The sequence below is a fragment of the Raphanus sativus genome, chromosome 6 (genome assembly GCF_000801105.2).
Source record: "Raphanus sativus cultivar WK10039 chromosome 6, ASM80110v3, whole genome shotgun sequence".
In the NCBI taxonomy this organism is placed as follows: domain Eukaryota; kingdom Viridiplantae; phylum Streptophyta; class Magnoliopsida; order Brassicales; family Brassicaceae; genus Raphanus; species Raphanus sativus.
Window position 1 is genome coordinate 4,176,733 of NC_079516.1, and position 18,395 is coordinate 4,195,127.

The 18,395-nt window shown below is 35.3% G+C and overlaps 3 protein-coding genes across 3 annotated transcripts; 1 reads left to right on the forward strand and 2 right to left on the reverse strand.

The window, feature by feature from the left end:
* The first annotated feature begins 4,340 nt into the window (after nt 1-4,340).
* On the forward strand, nt 4,341-4,839 carry LOC108809632 (uncharacterized). Its single transcript, XM_056989684.1, has 2 exons — nt 4,341-4,699; nt 4,787-4,839. The coding sequence occupies exons 1-2, from the start codon at nt 4,600-4,602 to the stop codon at nt 4,837-4,839; spliced, it is 153 nt and encodes a 50-aa protein (XP_056845664.1). The 5' UTR covers nt 4,341-4,599.
* Nucleotides 4,840-10,902: 6,063 nt separating this feature from the next.
* LOC130496720 (YTH domain-containing protein ECT2-like) lies at nt 10,903-14,408 on the reverse strand. Its single transcript, XM_056989059.1, has 9 exons — nt 14,194-14,408; nt 13,858-13,931; nt 13,616-13,763; nt 13,467-13,543; nt 12,819-13,385; nt 12,140-12,730; nt 11,834-12,046; nt 11,588-11,734; nt 10,903-11,495 (listed from the first exon to the last, which is right to left on the reverse strand). The coding sequence occupies exons 1-9, from the start codon at nt 14,222-14,224 to the stop codon at nt 11,355-11,357; spliced, it is 1,989 nt and encodes a 662-aa protein (XP_056845039.1). The 5' UTR covers nt 14,225-14,408; the 3' UTR covers nt 10,903-11,354.
* Nucleotides 14,409-15,462: 1,054 nt separating this feature from the next.
* On the reverse strand, nt 15,463-16,860 carry LOC108810291 (uncharacterized). The gene is made up of 2 exons (XM_018582410.2): nt 15,949-16,860; nt 15,463-15,841 (listed from the first exon to the last, which is right to left on the reverse strand). The coding sequence occupies exons 1-2, from the start codon at nt 16,359-16,361 to the stop codon at nt 15,784-15,786; spliced, it is 471 nt and encodes a 156-aa protein (XP_018437912.1). The 5' UTR covers nt 16,362-16,860; the 3' UTR covers nt 15,463-15,783.
* Nucleotides 16,861-18,395: the final 1,535 nt, after the last annotated feature.

Consider the following 18,395-nt stretch of genomic DNA (forward strand, 5'->3'; position numbering starts at 1 on the left):
CCCAACTATGGGGAGACATAAGGACCAAAACGCCATCCACCAACGACTCAAACAAGAAGATTTGACCAAATCTGATAGAAGAATTAACAACCCACATCAGAGACGGCATCAACCAGCACCATACACCAAAAAAAAATACAGATCTGGTCAAAATCAATCAAGCAAGCCACCGACCGCGACGAAAAGATCAAACCACACCACGTCTTACAAACAGTCTACCATTGAAACAGAGAAGAAATGAAAAAAAAAACAGATACAAAACGGATGTTAAAAAGAACCACACTGAGAAAATATACAAACATGAAAGCACAGCCCCGACGCTATGGAAGCCGCCAGAGCTGCAGATCTGAAAAACTGAAAGTGTTTGGTGATGAGAGAAGATGGAGCGTTTATGAGAGAGATACAAATTCAATACCATCCAATTATACTCTCAGTTTCGCAGCTCAATATAATCCTTCCTAAATTAAAATTCTTAAATCATTCCAAAGTCATGCGACTTGTAATCTTTTTTTCATAAAAGGACTTTTCATAATTTTTTAGTGTTATAAAATAACTTATAACCTTTTTTATCGGAAAATTTAAATAAAGGCAAAATTTATACTTGCAAAAAGAAAATAATATAGTATAACCTCTTTAAATTAATACTCGATAAATTAATACACACTAAAAATCTATACATTAATATAATTTTATAGTTTCAAATTGAATTTTTGATTCAATTAATATATCGATAAATTAATAATCTCTATAAATTAATAAAAATTTATAATTTTGGTGTACTTTCAATATTATTAGTTTATAAAGGTTTTACTGTACTCATATAAAATAAATATTCGAGAGAAAACTTATTATAAAGAAGGAAAAGATAAAATAAGGTGTAATTTATATAGAAGCAAAATATTAAAATTACTGTATATGCATAGCGCCGGTGAGTTTCACATATATTTATTTCACATAGACATTTCAATATTCAAATTCTTTCATATTTTCACGTGTATAACAATTAATAAGTCTTGTACTCATGACTCACGACTTTGAAAATTATCGTCTGATGAGACCATTAGTGATGATAAGGGCATGAAGGCTAAGACTTTTATGGCTGTAGGCTGTAGCTTTAGAAAAAAATTAGAAGTCTCGTATCTATTTTATTAAAAGAGGAGGAATTTAAATAAATCTACTTATGAAAGTTGTTTTGGACTCTTTCCTTTTTTTGGTCTTGCAATGCATGTTTCATATTGACTAATAATATTTTAGTGTTACATTAAATTCAACTAACAATTAGTTACCTTATATTTCTCAAACAATCATTTAATTAGTCAATATTTTTATTTATTAATTATGCCCATATCTTTTTGTACACGATTTGATTATAGCACATATATATTTTATTTATTAGATCATAGAATTTGGTACACGAAAATAATATTGTACCACATGATATACTTCATTTTATTAAAACGTTTTTTATCAACACATCGCTTATTAATCCCAACTATGAGTTTTTTTAGGTCTAAATGTTAAGAAACCCAACCCAACCACGAGTGGTAGAATTATTAAAGGTTTAACGTTCAAACATGGGTAAATCATCATAACAATATGAAACATGCATTGTAAGTCTATTTCAATAATTATACAAAAACAAAACTAAATTAAGTTAAAATTTTATTTAATTTAAAATAGTATACCCGCCGCTAATTCTGAAAGTATATTATAAAACTACATAAATTAAATTTCGAATATTAATTTTAAAAAATTAATTCTTCAAATATCTACACAAACAATCTAACAAAATTTTGAAAATTGATTCATTTTCTTTCAAATTTGTATCTAAACAAACTATATCTATTTAAAAAAGTTGTTGGACCTTTTCACTAACTAATTATTTTTGGTCCAACTATTTGAAAAATCGATTTGCCGATATTGGTTATTAGTTTTTATATGGGATGAGTATGGATTGGTGGATTTTGGATCGTGGTAACCCGTCGACCCGTAAAATATTAAAAAATAAAAATTGAAAAAATATTTTTTTTTAAATACAAGAATTTGAAAATAATAATTTAAAATTTAAATCATGTATAAAATTTGTATTGTAAATATACTTTTATAGTAATTAAATTAAATAGTGATTTTTAATATATGTATATAACCCGCGGATAACTACAAAATTAAGCGGAACGGATGCGGGTACAAAGTTATTTGTTTGCGGGTTGCGCCGGTCATATTTTTTAGCCAAAACAAAATTATTTGTTTGCGGTTGGCGGGTCAGCGGGACGAGTTTGACCCGCAATCCATCCTTAACTTTGTGTATACCAGACCAATTTTTAAATTAATATTATTTAATATAATATATTTTGGTTAAAAATTATATATATATATATGATTATAGAAAAATAAAATATAATCAGAAAGAAAAAAAATATCAAAAATTATATTTAAAACAAAAAATATACCCGCCCTTTTAAGGGCGGGTCAAAATCTAGTTAATACCATTAAATTAGAATCATCCTGAATTATACCCTTAATAAATGTTTTAAGTTTTTCAAAAATAGACTTATTTTTACAAAGGATTAATAAAATTCATTAATGGCATTTGAGTCTTTTAGTTTTAGGTCTGCAGAAATATATTTAAATGGATCAACAAATAATGGGCTTACACATATTTATAAAATATGTTACTTTTATTTAATATAAATATTTTATGCTCAAATATTAGACATATATATTCTGAAACTAAATTAATAAAAAAACATAATGACATTATAATGTTATTTTCTTAAATCTATGTATCACAAAATTAATTTTAAATCAAAAATAAGAAATAGAAAAATACAAATTTATAATAGGTCATTAATAACAAAAATAAACTAATATTGTCATATTAATAAGTTTTATATTATCTTTTTTTTATTTGGATGACATAATAAAAGTTGAGTCTAAGTTTAAAGACCACACATTTATGTAGTATTAAAAAGTATGTGATTAATTTAATAAAAAATAAAAATAATATCAGATATTTTGTGTTTTATTTGATCATTGGTATTAGATCACAGGTTAATAATAAATTTTGGGGTTTTTACCAGGTTCTATCGGAATTTTAATTAACGATTTTTCATTAAATCCGAACTAGATTATATACATGGTACGGGTCTACCAGTTCAGCAGATCTGGGTCGAATATAAAAACACTTTTTAAAATTCAAACATTATTTTCAAAAAAAAAGTTAATTATATGTTCTTTAATAAAAAGTTATAAATTCATGTAAATCACTTTTGACCAAATATTTGTTCTATTTATTTTTATTTTTAAGAGAAAACAAAATATTGACCACTTTATATGTTTAGCAATAATTTATATAATTATAAATCTTTAAAATTATATAATAGCCCAAGTAAAAATTTCGGATAAAACATTGTTTAACTTATTTACAAACATAAAACGGTTGTATGATGCATTTTAAATTTCGCTATACAGTATACACTATTACAAACCCGTATAATTGAAACTTGATCATGTTACAGTTTATATAATAAAACGAATAATAGTTAATTTTTTTTTTTTGTCAATGATAACTTTGGACCTAAATCCTCAAACTGAGGTAAGAAGAGATCGAACTCTTAATGTCAGGATCCGAAGGAAAAGCTCTGTTGCCACTTGATTACGAACAACCTGACAAATACTCCCTCTGTTTTTAAATAATACATTTTTTGAGATTTTCACACTTTTTAATAAAACATATTAAATTTTACTTATTAGTGCATAGTTTTTTGTTATTTTATATTTCCTATATTTCTAAACCAATAAAATTTCAAGAAATACAATTAATGTTTTTGAGATTCACAATTATTCATAATTAGTTGACAAAAATCACATTGAAAATATGAAAAATACATCTTTTTGAAACAAAAAAAATTCCTAAAACATACATCTTTAAAAAACAGAGGGAATAATAGTTAATCTTTATACTGAAAAAACAACAAAAAAACCCTGCCCTTTCATCACAATCTAGTTCTAGCTTAAAAAAAAAAGCAAAGAAACGTGAAGAGAAAATAGAAGTTAAAGCTTTTAATGTTTTTAGGGACTTGAGAAAGTTTAGGAAATCCAAAGTGTAATTGGTAAAATATTGAATTTACAAACTTTAGATCATTGTAAAGTCTTTAAATTTTTAAAATTCAAATCCCCAATCACTACCCACAACTTTTTCTATTTTGCCTATCATGATTGATTTCAGTTCTCACTTGTATAGTTCTATTTAGAAAAAGAAAAACTAAAAGATCAGACATAATCTCCCCCACTAAACAGGGTTTCTTGTGTGTTTATTGGATCTCTACCATATAGGCTATTGTGAAGACTGACGAAGTCACGGATTAAATCGAGTTTAATGAAGACCATCGTAAGTGAAGGACAAAGACATAAGTTAACACGTTAAAAGAATAAGCACATGTTTGTCTACGTCAGGACTCTTCTTCAGGTCAGGCTATATGATTTCCAATTTTCCATACGCTGCCTGCTCATTATATAAACCTCACGTTTTAATCTGTAACTGGACACATTACACACCTAAAATAACTAATAAAGACACCAACACAGAGACACAAGAAAATGAATATAAATTTGTGGTTGGTTGCTTTGTTTCTGGTTCTCTCTTTGGTAATTTCATCTTATGCAGCTTCAACTCAACCATACCAATTCCGGAAACTTTGTAAGGAGTCCTAACTATTTATTATCATCCGATTTTGCTCCGTATATTCCGTTTTATTTTACTAACTAAAGTTAATTTATCCAACAGTGCGATCTGTAGCATCACCTAGTAAATCAAGATCCGGCGGCGGTGGATCTTAGCAAGGCGAAATCAGCTCGAGATACATGCTATTTGTCACTTATCAGCCACGCAGCCTCATGATCAAATCGATACCTTCCGTTCTTTGTTGTTCTATCATTTTGATAACAATCCCTGTCGATATATAGCTAGTTATGCGTGGCTTGTCTTTTTTTTTTTTTTTTTTTTTGTCACAGTATGTGTGATCTTGTCTTGTGCGTGTATTGTGTATGTGCCTTGTTCACTCTTCAACTCTGTTTGTCTTGTAAAAAGAAGAAAATGTCTTCTCTTTTTACAAAAACATCATTTTAATAAAAAAAATGTTTTGTAAAATAAACTAAAAGAGAGCTAAATATAATTCACTGAACTAATTTTTACATATATATAGTCTACTGCATGTATTGAGTCTACAACTATGAGAACAAAAATATTTTTACCAAAATTGATTATCAACGTTGGTTTTTCGTCTCATGCAAGTGTTGGGAAAACTCACCACACAAACTCGCTGAAGCACTTTCTGATGCACTTGTCGTAGTACGTTAAAAAGTATGAGTTTGTAGATCTATGGAGAACAGAAGAAGAACACGGAATTATAGAAGATAGACACAAGAATTTGATGTCCCAGGGTTCACCTAAACGTGGTTACGTCCCTGGGGCCTGGCAATGAGGCAATTCACTATAATCTCAAGTACAAAGACATAGCACCTCTCTCTCTCTCTCACACAAGCCACAAGTCGGCTTGCTTGGTCACTTTTGGACCTTTCGGACCTTGCCAAGGTTTCTAAGAAAAGAGTACACATGAGCTCCTCTTATATAGTAGGAGTTTATTACATTAACCTAGTTGGATTAGGGCATTCGCCCCTTTCCATAAACCTATTAGGAAATATTCCAAAATACTTGCAACTTCCATAACTCCATGAGAAGTAATATTTCCAGGAACCTATCACCTTCAATAAAGTGATATTTCTTTTTCCTAATATGACATCCTTGTCTTGGTTTAAGTTATGCGATCTTGTTTGATTTCCATCACCAAATCTTGACGAAGTCCCTGAAGTATTCGCTGACGTAGTCTCTGAAGTAGTCTCGAATCCCAACAAACTCCACCTTGATGACATCAAACATGATCCACTACTTAGGTTAAGCAAACTCGTGCTTTGCCAGATGAAGTCGATGCTCTTGACCATCCCAAGAAATTTAACAGCTTCCTCAAACTCAGGAACCACCTTGGTTACAATATCAGCAGGATCTCTTGAAGTATTTAACTTCTACACGCTTGCATCACCTTGAGCGATATCCTTGATGAAGTGCACCTTTCTGCTGACATGCTTAGCCTTCTCACGATCCACATTGTTCTTTACTGGAAACAATGAACGTTGAGAGTCACACGATATCACCATCGTGTCTTGCTTGAATCCAAGCTCTTACACTAAGCCACTTTTAACCACATTCCTTCTATGACACCTCCTACCAGCGCCACTTCTATGACACATCCAACCAGCGCCATACACTCTGCTTTAGTCGTTGACAGAGTCACTACAGTTTGTAGTCTTGATCTCCAGCTGATTGTATCACCACCAGCCATGTAAACATAATCCGAGATCAACAATCTTTTGTCCAAAACAGGAAGCAAAGATCCGAATCACAAAACCTTCAACTATAAACACTTCATTCTTCTCTGAAGCATAGTCTGATCTTGTGTTCCCGTGAGGTATCTCAACTCCCACGCAGTCCAATGAACCATCCCAGGCTTACTCATAAACCTGCTAACCAACCCATATAACAGATCACTCCTTGTACATGGAATATCATCCATTCATCTCTGCTTCATCATCTACTACAGCAGACGCTCTGAAGTGTACACCAGCAGGTGTTGACACACTCCTCTTATGAAGTAGACACACGTGATCTTCTCTTCCATCAAGCTGAAATCCTTCTGGTTGCTTCATGTAAATCCATTCTTCAAATACTCCATGAAGAAAGGCCGGTTTACACCAAGTTGCTCAAAGTCAAAGTTCTCTGTAGCAGAAAACCTCACAGATACATGTCTCACGATGGGTGAGAACACATCTTGATAATCAATTCTCTTTCGCTGAGAATATTCCTTTGCAACTTAACCAAGCCTCGAATCCAGGCTTCTCAACATCAGTTGTACCAAACTCCAGTTTAACACATCCACTTGCAGCCAATCGCTTCACGCTTCTCAGGCCTTCTCACAAGCTTCCAGGTTTGGTTCTTATCCAGTGAAGTCATCTCTTCACCCCATGATTCATTCCATTGACCAATTTATTTTGCTGCTCATCGCTCCATGATTGTCTCGAGGTTCTTCAGCACATACATATCAGCTACATATAGCATAAAACCTGCTACATCCTTGGATACAGAGTACCGTGCAGGTGGCACTATTCTATTCATACTCTATCCATTCCTAGCCGACATCCTTCAAGACTTTCACCTTGTTCAACATCTGCATCAACAGCTTCGTCAGCTGTTTCGTCAACAGCTCCACCTGAAGTCTCAACTTCCGGTCTGATGCAGCGTCACCTTGTTCAACATCTACGTCAGCAACTATATCAGCCGTTTTGTCAACAGCTCCACCTGAAGTTTCAACTTCTGGTCTGACGTAGTGTCCTCATCAATAATATAAAACCGTGGATTACAGTATTATAACCACCCTCCTAAAACAAGGACCACCTAAACCAGTGATTCTTCAACCTTCCAGCAAAAATACTACATACCCATCTTGCACCGCCGTCTGTACCAACGGAACACGCCGCTTAACTCCCTTGGTTAAGAAGACTTTCGACAACAAGACCACATGGTACCATTCGCAAGGTCACCTTGAGGGTAACATCCACACCAGACTTGAAGTTACATTTGGAGATCCACACACAAAGCCGCATGTACATACCTGAGAGCTTTACATGTATCATGTTTCCCAAAACTCTCACAGAACTCCAAAACTCCAATCGTTTTTTTTATTGATCACCCCCTTCTGGGGCAAGAATCTGTAGATTCTTCATACTCATGTGCTTAAGACGTCTATGCCACAAGACTGTCTCATCCATAGATGGTTTCTTTCTGCCACTGCTATATATTCCACCTGATGCAGTTTCTCCATCTAACAGGTACAATGACTGAGACACAGTTCCTTGAAGAGCTAGCTTACCATGCTTGTAAAACTTAGTCTTCCCACGTCCGCCAATATGCTCCAAGCTTAATAAACCAAGGTTCCAGAAGATACCAGGTTCCTTCTTAATTCCGGAATATACCTGACATCTATGAGTGTCTTAACCGAACCTCCATAAGCTTTGTTGATTGTACCAATCCATTGCACTCCTACCGCGCAATCATTACCAAGAAATACTTTCCCTGAAGTCAGCTCTTGAACCATGTGAAAAACAATCCTTCCTACACGACCTGTAGTAAGAACATCCAGAACAAATCACCCACTTATCATGACGCTGCATATCTGTTACCGATAGTGCATCACCCTCTGGACCAGGATCTATCACACCCACTACTTCAGCTTCTTTGTCATACTTCTTCTTTGTAACATAACAGTTATTCCTGGTGTTCCTCTGCTTCCCGCAGAACCAGCAGGTAATTCTAGACCCTGAGCTTGATCTAGAATCGACCCTATCAATCCTCACAAGATCTTTTTCTCAGACTCGCCTCTAGCATAATATCCTTCACCATCATCATGTGAAACCCTAGAGGTTTAAAGATCTTGATCTTTAGACCTTGCAACACCGTCACCTCTTACAACGACAAAACATCCTTGCCGTACTTAAGCGTTTCCTTGAGAGAGCCGAACTGTGAAGGTAGCAGATTCAAACAACAGAATCGTCCTTGCACCTCCTCTGACACAGTTACATTCACGCTTGACAGGTAAGACACCATCTTCCAGAAGCCATTGATCTTCTCATACTCCGAGTATCAACCATCTTGAAGATATATAATATGTGATGCAAGTGAATTATATCCAGTAGAGTCTTGGAAAGAAATAACATCTCCAGCACAGACCATGAAGAAGCCGCTGAAGTACACAACTTGATCTTCCTTAACACATGATCTCCCACACTGAGACTGATCAGATTCATCACCGTCTCTGATCTTCCAAGCCCACCAACCGCTCCCTGTAAACATCCTCGTCTTCATCCTTCTTCATCGCTGAGACAGAAGGTGACCCGGACTCTTCTAATACATCCTTTAGACCAAGGACAGAAAGATGCACAAGCATCCTCTTCTTCCACAACGAGAAGTCTCCCTTCCCATCGAACCGCTCCACCTCAATTCTTACTTTAGTAGACATTGAGAACACCACCTAAGGCTCTGATACCACTTTGTTGGGAAAACTCACCACACAAACTCGCTGAAGCACTTTCTGATGCACTTGTCGTAGTACGTTAGAAAGTATGAGTTTGTAGATATATGGAGAACAGAAGAAGAACACGGAATTATAGAAGATAGACACAAGAATTTGATGTCCCAGGGTTCACCTAAACGTGGTTACGTCCCTGGGGCCTGGCAATGAGGCAATTCACTATAATCTCAAGTACAAAGACATAGCACCTCTCTCTCTCTCTCACACAAGCCACAAGCCGGCTTGCTTGGTCACTTTTGGACCTTTCGGACCTTGCCAAGGTTTCTAAGAAAAGAGTACACACGAGCTCCTCTTATATAGTAGGAGTTTATTACATTAACCTAGTTGGATTAGGGCATTCGCCCCTTTCCATAAACCTATTAGGAAATATTCCAAAATACTTGCAACTTCCATAACTCCATGAGAAGTAATATTTCCAGGAACCTATCACCTTCAATAAAGTGATATTTCATTTTCCTAATATGACATCCTTGTCTTGGTTTAAGTTATGCGATCTTGTTTGATTTCCATCACCAAATCTTGACGAAGTCCCTGAAGTATTCGCTAACGTAGTCTCTGAAGTAGTCTCGAATCCCAACAGCAAGTAAAAGGAGATTGTTGTACTGATTGAGTCTTGCCTGTGGTTGATCGTTTGCTTTCTGAGAAGGGTTGGTTCTACTTGGTGACGTTGACATCGACTTACCCGTCGAGATATGTTTGATGATGAGGAAGAGAGGTTATAAGTCGAGGATCGTGGTGCAGAGGTCGACTGAAGAGGAGAATCTGATTATTCTTAAGTTCTGGAGATACAAAGATGAGGAGAGTGTGGACAAGGAGACGTCATCAGTGTCGTTTGTGTCGCAGTTTTCGAGGTCTTTGTCATCGTTTTTTTTTTTTTTTTTTTTTTTTTGAAACACGTCTTTGTCATCGTTTATGGAGAAACAATGGCAGTGAAATGATCTCAGCAGCTTTCTTTATTGCGAGACCTTGACATGTTGCAAAGTCGTTAACCGCGAATTTTCTAGTATTCAAGTTCTTTTTTGTGAAAACCCGGTTCTGTGATGGTCTAGACATAACCGTGATTTGATTTAGTAAGAAAAGTAGAAGAGTTGGGGCAAAATATCGTATCCTAACCGAGCCAAGTATAAAGTATTACTAATCCGAATTTAACTATAACTGAATAGTAAAAGTTTATATAATTGAAAAAGGAATTCTCTGAATCAAACTCACTTTCTCTCTGTTTCGGTTTTGTGATAGTCTCCTTGAGTGATGCAGATCTCCCTTCACTATCAAATGAGACCTACAAAGCGTTTGAGAATATACACAGTTCTCACAGTCTGTAGTATACCTTTTAATTTTCTTATCTTTCTCGGTAAATAGTTGATTCTTCAATATCTACTGGCATGCATGATGCATTTAAAAGCATCTCCAATTATTGGAGTTTCTCAATTTGAAGTTCTCAACTCAATTAACTCAAATGTAAGCATTTGAAATACTTTAGGTTAGGTTTCCCATAATTTTTAAATATCCTTTTTTTTGTCGAGAAATTTTTAGATATCCAAACTAATAATTTTGAAAAACCTTGTTAGGTATCCTGTAGTTTTAATCATTGTTTCATGAGTTAGTCTAGTTTCAAAGTTCACTTTAGTACCTTGGAGACAAAAATGTTCTTACACTGCAAATTTTAAACTGGAATGATTCAATTAACTTCCAAAGCAAGAAAGGTGAAAAGAGGCCAAGGCCAAGTCTCAGACAAATAAAAAAACTCAAAACAGAGTCAATTCGGAACCAAAAACAAGAAACAGAAGAACAAAAAAACTGCCTAAAATCCAAGAGAAATGAAAACAAATCCCACCCTGCTGTTGTGTCCTTTTCTCTAGGTCCTATAAGCATTTTTACAGGGTAGGAGGATCAACAGAAAATTGAAAAAAGAAAAAAAAAAACTGAAAATTGTGAAGACGAGGGGAAAATGAGAAAACGAAAAGATTGAAAAAAATAACTATGGATTTGAACTTCTAAAGGGTAAAGAAACGGATCTCAGGTACTAAAGCTCCTTCCCTCCATGCTTCAAAGCTCACAGCACTACCTTGTTCTCAAGAGAAAATGTAAACGGGAATGTTATCTTCTGCTCTCTTGTTGCCTCTAATGCTCAAGCCGTGAGCTACATGGACTAACCTAGCAACCATTTGCAACCACACCAACTGGTTTAGCAACTGACCCATTCTCATCAACCTTGGCATCACCGGTAGTTTGAGATTCCTTATCAGCATTTGAGGATTCCTTTTTCTCATCGATTGCAGTCTTCTCCTCACTTACCTATTGATTTAATTCATTAAATGTTAGAGGAAACACTCAAAGTTGTAAACTATGACTACAAAAGTTTTACAGAATTGTTATTTTGTTCTTGCCTGTTTCTGAGTCTGCTGCTGCTTGGCTTTCTTCTCCAAGATCGTCTTTTGCCTAACCTCGTAGAAGGAGAAGTCATCCAAAATGCAAGTCTTGCTAGTATGCTCCTTGAAAATTTTCACAATCTTCAAACCTTGCTCCAGCTTGACCTATAAAACAATCCCACGAAAGAAACTTTCAACACCAGAAAATAAACAAAATCAAGGCCATAACTTCAGAGAGATGCAAAAGCTTTACAGTTCTATTACCTCTTGTGTATCTCTACTGTTGGTGACAGGCTTGTTCTCGTTGTTCTCGAGGGTGATATGTTTCAGCAAACTGTTTGGAACATCCTTGACAATATGCCACTTGAGAGGGAATGAGCCAGTCCACTTGTCTTGCTGCCAGTACTCCACGTTCGTATTGAAATCAACTGGTCCTGTCATTTCAGCAAGCCCAACAAATTGTCCACTTGCATTGACCTGGAAGGCAAACAAAAATAAGGTTAATATAGCTCAGTATTATCAAACAAAGTGTAAAAAGCACTGCATTTAATTTCGAGATTGTATACACACCGAGAAAAAGAGAAAGATAGGACAGCCGCCAGGCTTCTTCTGAGCATCCTCGTACGCTGCAGCAAGCTTCTTGTTTCCATTTGGTGTGCTAGCCCAAACATTGTACTTGATGCTCTTGTGCACATCATCTTCACTGTAGGACTTGATCACAAAGAACATAGCATTCTCGTAATCCACTGGGAAATCCTCTTTGTTGTAATCTTCTCTGTCAGGAACAATGCATGTGTTCTCCGCCTCCACAGCCTCGGTTACATCCGATTCACCAGTCTGCTCCTTAACCTCTAAACTATCTTCTAAATCACCCTTCTGGTTCTTTGTGCCCTTTGCTCTAGGTCCCCTGTTGAGTTCATTCAAACCATCTCCGTTGTTCTCATTTCCATAGAAGTTACCGTTACCCCTTCCCCAGCTTCTGTATCTGTTATCCGTTGCGTTTACCCATCCTCTTCCGTTTGTTCTTGAATCATACCCAGAAGAACCATAAGCAGATCTCCCCGAGCTACCATAGTTGCTGTATAACTTGTTTGGATACATCCTGTTGTACAACCCCTGAGTTGAACCGTAGCCTGCCATTGCTGCAGCCTGGTGCACACCCTGCACATAGAGGAAACATAAATTGAAGGTCAATAAAACAAAATACATTCGTTAATACCAAAAAAAAAGAGTTAGAAAGAAACCATACAGTGTAACTGGAATTTGAGCGGTAGTTTTGATTCCTGGATGAAGGCACACTGGCCCCCTTCGAATAGGAGGATGTAACTCCACCACCAGTAACAGCTCTCTGCCCATCCGAATACTTAGAGGCGTCGTAAGACGACAGATTACCATAATACGCATCATAGCTATACCTAGGATCCTGATAACCAGTAGCAAAGCCACTTCCAGGACCACCATTACCATAGAAATTGCTCGAGGCATTGTTAATGGCGGTCTGCTGGCTATTCGGTTTCCCTGGAGCAGGTCCATTGCTTCCCTTTGCCCCAACACCAGCAGCAGACCCAACATTCTTGCTTTCTGCAGGTAGAGTCTTCACACCACCACCAGCTTTGTTTGCAGAGAGATCTCCCTGGGTGGCAGGGGTAGTAGCAAAAGGTACAGTGGGGAAAAAGGTAGGATACTGGTACTGCTGAGCACCGTACAACTGCCCGTCTCCGCCAACCTGTGGAGCAGGGCTAGTTGCTGGGGAGTAAGGATACGCAGCATACCCGTATCCAGGATACACAACGGATCCATTCTCTCCATAAACTCCCTGATAATAAAAAAAATATCAAAGCTTTTAAGAAGAGCAGACGTGAAAGAGAATGAAAGGACCTATTCAGTACAGACTTACAGTACTCATTTCCACACCCTCAAGATTAGGGTTGTAGCCAGTGAACTCGCTCCAATCTTGACCACTCGCACCATATCCTGAAAGTTTCATAAAAAGATAAGCATTGGTGACAAGTTGAGTAGGTTTAGGTAGGAAGCTACTACTAGTACCATAGTAATAGGGCTGCTGGTAGGCATTTGGAACATAGCAAACCGAAGGATCCGCGGCGTCACTGGGGAGCAGTGGTGTCAATGATCGGTCATAGGAAGGGACTTGTTGACCATGTACATCCACACCTCCATACTGGTAAACAGCAGCCTGCACACACACACACACAAACAAATCAGCCTGTTAACAAAACAAAAAAGAGTGTAAAGGTAAGACCAAAGCAAGCTTCACACTTCACACACACCTTCTTAGGCTCGGGAATCTCCGAACCTTTGGGTTGTGAATCCAAAGTAAGTTTCTGCAACATATCCGCAGATTCTTAAAACAAAAAAACAATGTGAGTCAAGGAAACAAAGACCAAAACGATTAGAATAGTGAAAAAGCAAACATCTTTCAATCGATTTTCATCAATTGCTCTGCTCAAAGAGAAACCCTAAACCCTAAATCAACGTAAATCTGAAAAAAAAAAAAAACGAAACCAATCACGGCACTGAGAGAGTGAGAGAGAGAAAACGAAAAACTCAAATCGAGATCCAATTTAAGAGAAACAGATCGAGAGACTGTAAGCAAAAAAGGATACGATCAGCAGGTGAAGAAGCAACGGTAGCCATGATTTGACAGATTCGAATTGATAGATTCTTCGCGGGATGCGACCGAGAGAGAGAGGATAGATAGAAACCCTAGATGGAATCAGAGAAACCCAGATCGAATCTAGGGTTTAGGGAGAGGAGAAGGAGGAGAGAGGTGTGGTGAGATGTGTGGACGCAGCCGCCAAGCAAAAAAAGGGAGAAGGGTTTTTCGAAGAGGTGAGGAGAAAAAAAAAAGGGTTTTTGTGTCTCTGCAACCTTTCGAGTGATTCAAATAGATCCACGAGCGTCCTCCTCTTCTTTTTTTTTTGTTTTTTTATTACACTTCAAAAAAAAAAAATTTTTATTTCTTCCACTTTAAGTTATTTCCTTTTTCGTCATAAAGGCTAGACCCCTCTGGTTTTGGTAATTACAATGAAATTTCCCATCCAGAATAAGTTGGTAATCTTTTGGATAGATACAAATCTTAAATATATATTTGACCAGGGAAAAAAAATCTAATTTTTTTTGAAAATAGAGCCAAAATTGTCAAAATAATTATATTATTGGGACTTTCATATGTCCTCGAGTCAAAACCTTAGATGTAAAAATAATCTTTTTGGGAAAGTTACCGTGAACAAAGAAATAAGGTGAATCAGTTCTGATGATTTTACAGGCTATCCGAATTGGGCCTGTTTTTATTAAGTTATGGACTATTAGTGGTCTTCTTCTAATGTCGCAACAAATGAACAATACATTCAAATTTGGGCCTCTTTTATCTGACATGGCATAGGACTTACAATGCCACGTCTTCCATTGGTTCCTTGGTTGATTTGGACAAAAAACATCAAAACTCAATGTTTCTTCTATCACTGCGTCTCTTGTTTCAGGTTATGGATACTGAGATAGACCAACCGGGTTTGCTCTTAAAGAGGAGAGATGGATGAACCATAGAATAATTTGTTCATATCTGACGCAAATTCATACCGATCAACCAATATCACTAACCTAACCTGAAACATATTCAGTATTAGAGATCTAGAGAGTCTACAAAGCTTGGTATCTTTATCAAACACAGTATTGTGGCCTAGAGGAAGGTTCTTCCTTAGGAAGGAGATGGTTTAATGTTTATGGCTCCCTTAATAGGTATCTCTTCCAGTGGAAAGGGCTGCTCTATGTTGATTATAAGACCATAAACGTAACCTATTTGTAGTTGAATATGGTCTAAGTTACATCAAATGGTCCAGATAACCATATGCTATATAATGCTGAGGAACTTGGGATAATGCACATAACGAATTTAACATTTAAAGCTGTTTGAGTCTGACTAACAAAGCAAAACACTAACTGGTCAAATAAACAATTGTAATAGAAATCTATTCTTTTCACAATCCTAAAACCATAACAAAATGCTGCCATGTTATATTTAGAAACTTCATATAACCAGAGGCAAGCAAATGTAGATTCTACTATATGTACTACCTTGATATATATGGACTCTATAGCCAAGGTCACAAAACCAACATGGATCCATCTCCAGTAAGCTTCTTCACCTCTCACCATTGCCTTCTCTCCGAGTAAAAAAAAGAACTAAACTGAGTTGATCACAGGATAACGCAGACACAGCTTTGGTCGACATCATATCTTATATCATCTTCTTCACTGCAAATAAAACGAGGAATCAGACATATGCCAATCTAACTAACTCTCTCTCAAGCCAAACATAGTGAAACTGATTTAAAAATTCAATCTTTCATATCAAGACTAACCTAGACTCGAACTCACGGATCTCAGCAAGTTCTTTCCCCATCAAATCCACCCACTGTACCTTCTTCTTCTTCTTCTTCTCCCTTGGTGAATCCAAAGCCGCCTTCTTGAGACTGCTTTTCAAGATCTCACCTTGCTCTTCTTCTTCTTGTTTCTCCTCTACAGCACAAGCTTCTTCTTTTTCCTCTATAGCATGATCTTCATCAACACATTCTGCGGCATGTGCATCAACATAATGATCATCATCATCATCGTTGTCGTCAACAACCGTAGTTATAGTAGTGGAAGAAGAAGACACTTGAGGAGGCGTGTTCTCCTCCAATTTAAGCGAGCCTGATGCCGTGTAGATGTGAGGAGAAGGCTTACAGAAGCAGAGGAAAGAAGGGCACTGGATCTTACACAGCAAAACCCTCATCAAAACATATGTTGGGTCTTTGAAAACACCCAATCACATCAACCAATTAGACAAGACCTCTTTTGTCCTTTTTTTTTATAAAGTTGCAAACTTTATGTGCCCAGATTGGAAAGCAGAAAACAGATTTTGATTTCTGAAAACAAAAAACAGAGTAAAAGGGTTTCCAAGGAAGAGTTATATAACCACCACCATACATAGATAATATATATATATCCAAAGACTATAGATTAAGCGTTGATCAGATGAGGAAAGAGACAAAAGTATAGTAATTGGAAAAGAATAGATTCCAGTTGAGATAACAATCAGACATGAGAAAAAGCAGAAGAATTTGAAAAAAGGAATTTACTTTTTACTTGATTTGAGTGGTTAATAAGAATTTCAAACCCTTTTTGTTCTTCTCACTCACTCGCATCATATAAAAGGTAGTCCTCGAATTTGCTTTTTGCAATGTGCCTCTTAAAGGTTGAAGTCTTTTTAAAACTTATAAACAACTCTTCCCTTGCTAAATCTCTGTCTTGGATAACAATATTTTTGTGTCTATATATTCTAGAATACAAATAATAACTAACTTTTTAGTGGTTGAAAAGGAATGTAAACTGTATATACATTTAAAAGAAAAAATATTTATGTTTTTATCGTATTTGTGTTTTTTGTAATTATATTTATGCAGAATATCTTTTTTAAATGATTAGTAAGAAATTTTAATAATTGTATTAAAATAATTGGACTAAACTTATAATAAGTCATGTTCCTAATTTAATATATATATCAATTAAATTATAATAGGTTATGTTTCTAATTTAATTATATATATTATATATATATATATATTTGCTATATTTAATTAAAATTTTCTATCGTCTTTAGATATAGTTAATTGTATTTTTAAATTCATATAAGGGTATGCATTATCCATGTATTTTCTATTTTTTATAATCTTGATGATAAATAATTTAACAGAATTTTACCCAAAAAGAAATTCACAGAAGTTTCTGATCATACACTCAACAACCTTAAGTCTGAATTTTCCATTATTTATTCAAAATATATAAGAAATAATAATTCAATAAACCATATTTTTGAATGCGTTGTGATGTGGTATGTCGACACAACTTTTCGAACTCCATGAAGGGACAAAGGTCAGTGGAAAACTATCAACATGAGCTTAACTAACTCAGCTATCTGATATTCTATGTGCTCCCATACTTTTATCAAGAAGAATAGATTATACATATAGCTATTATTTTGATGGTTAAAATGAATCTTAAATCTAAAATATAACGAACTGTATATATCTAATAGAGGCAAATCATTAAGTAATAATATTTTATTCTTATGAGAATTTAAAATTGTTTCATAATTTTCTTTTTTAGTTTGATACTAAATATATATAGTTGTTATAATTTCTCAATAGTTTTCTGATTAGTATTCAAAATTTTATTCTGATGTAAATGTGGTGAGGGTAAATATAATTGTTCTCAACAGTTTTTTATTTATTTAGTATTCAAAATCTTATTTCTGATTTAAATGTGATGAGGGTATTAGTACAATCAGTAGATTGTAAAATTTGGTTGCAAAACATTAGATTATGCAATAAAATATATGTATATTGTAATTCTTAATATATATTTATATTGGATACTAAATGATTAATGCTAATGGAATAAGTCATTCCATGTGAAGCAAGTACTTATAAAAAAAAAGATTTGTTATAGTTGACATATCCAGATATGATCTAAATTATATATCCATATGATGTCTCCATGTAGGTCTACCAAATTTAGCAAATTACTTATATGTATATTCATATACCTTTTTTTTTTTTTGTGCACATGTATATTCATATACCTAGGTGTGTAGATATGCATATAATGCGTGTGCCACTATAGAGAATAATGATGCGACATATGATGCTTCTGAGTTCTGACATTAGATCTCGAGATCAATCAAACTCGAAAGCCATTCAACTTGTCCCACACATGAGAGTTAGATTTGCTTTTTATTGTATAGGCTTCAGTCAATTTATAACTGGTC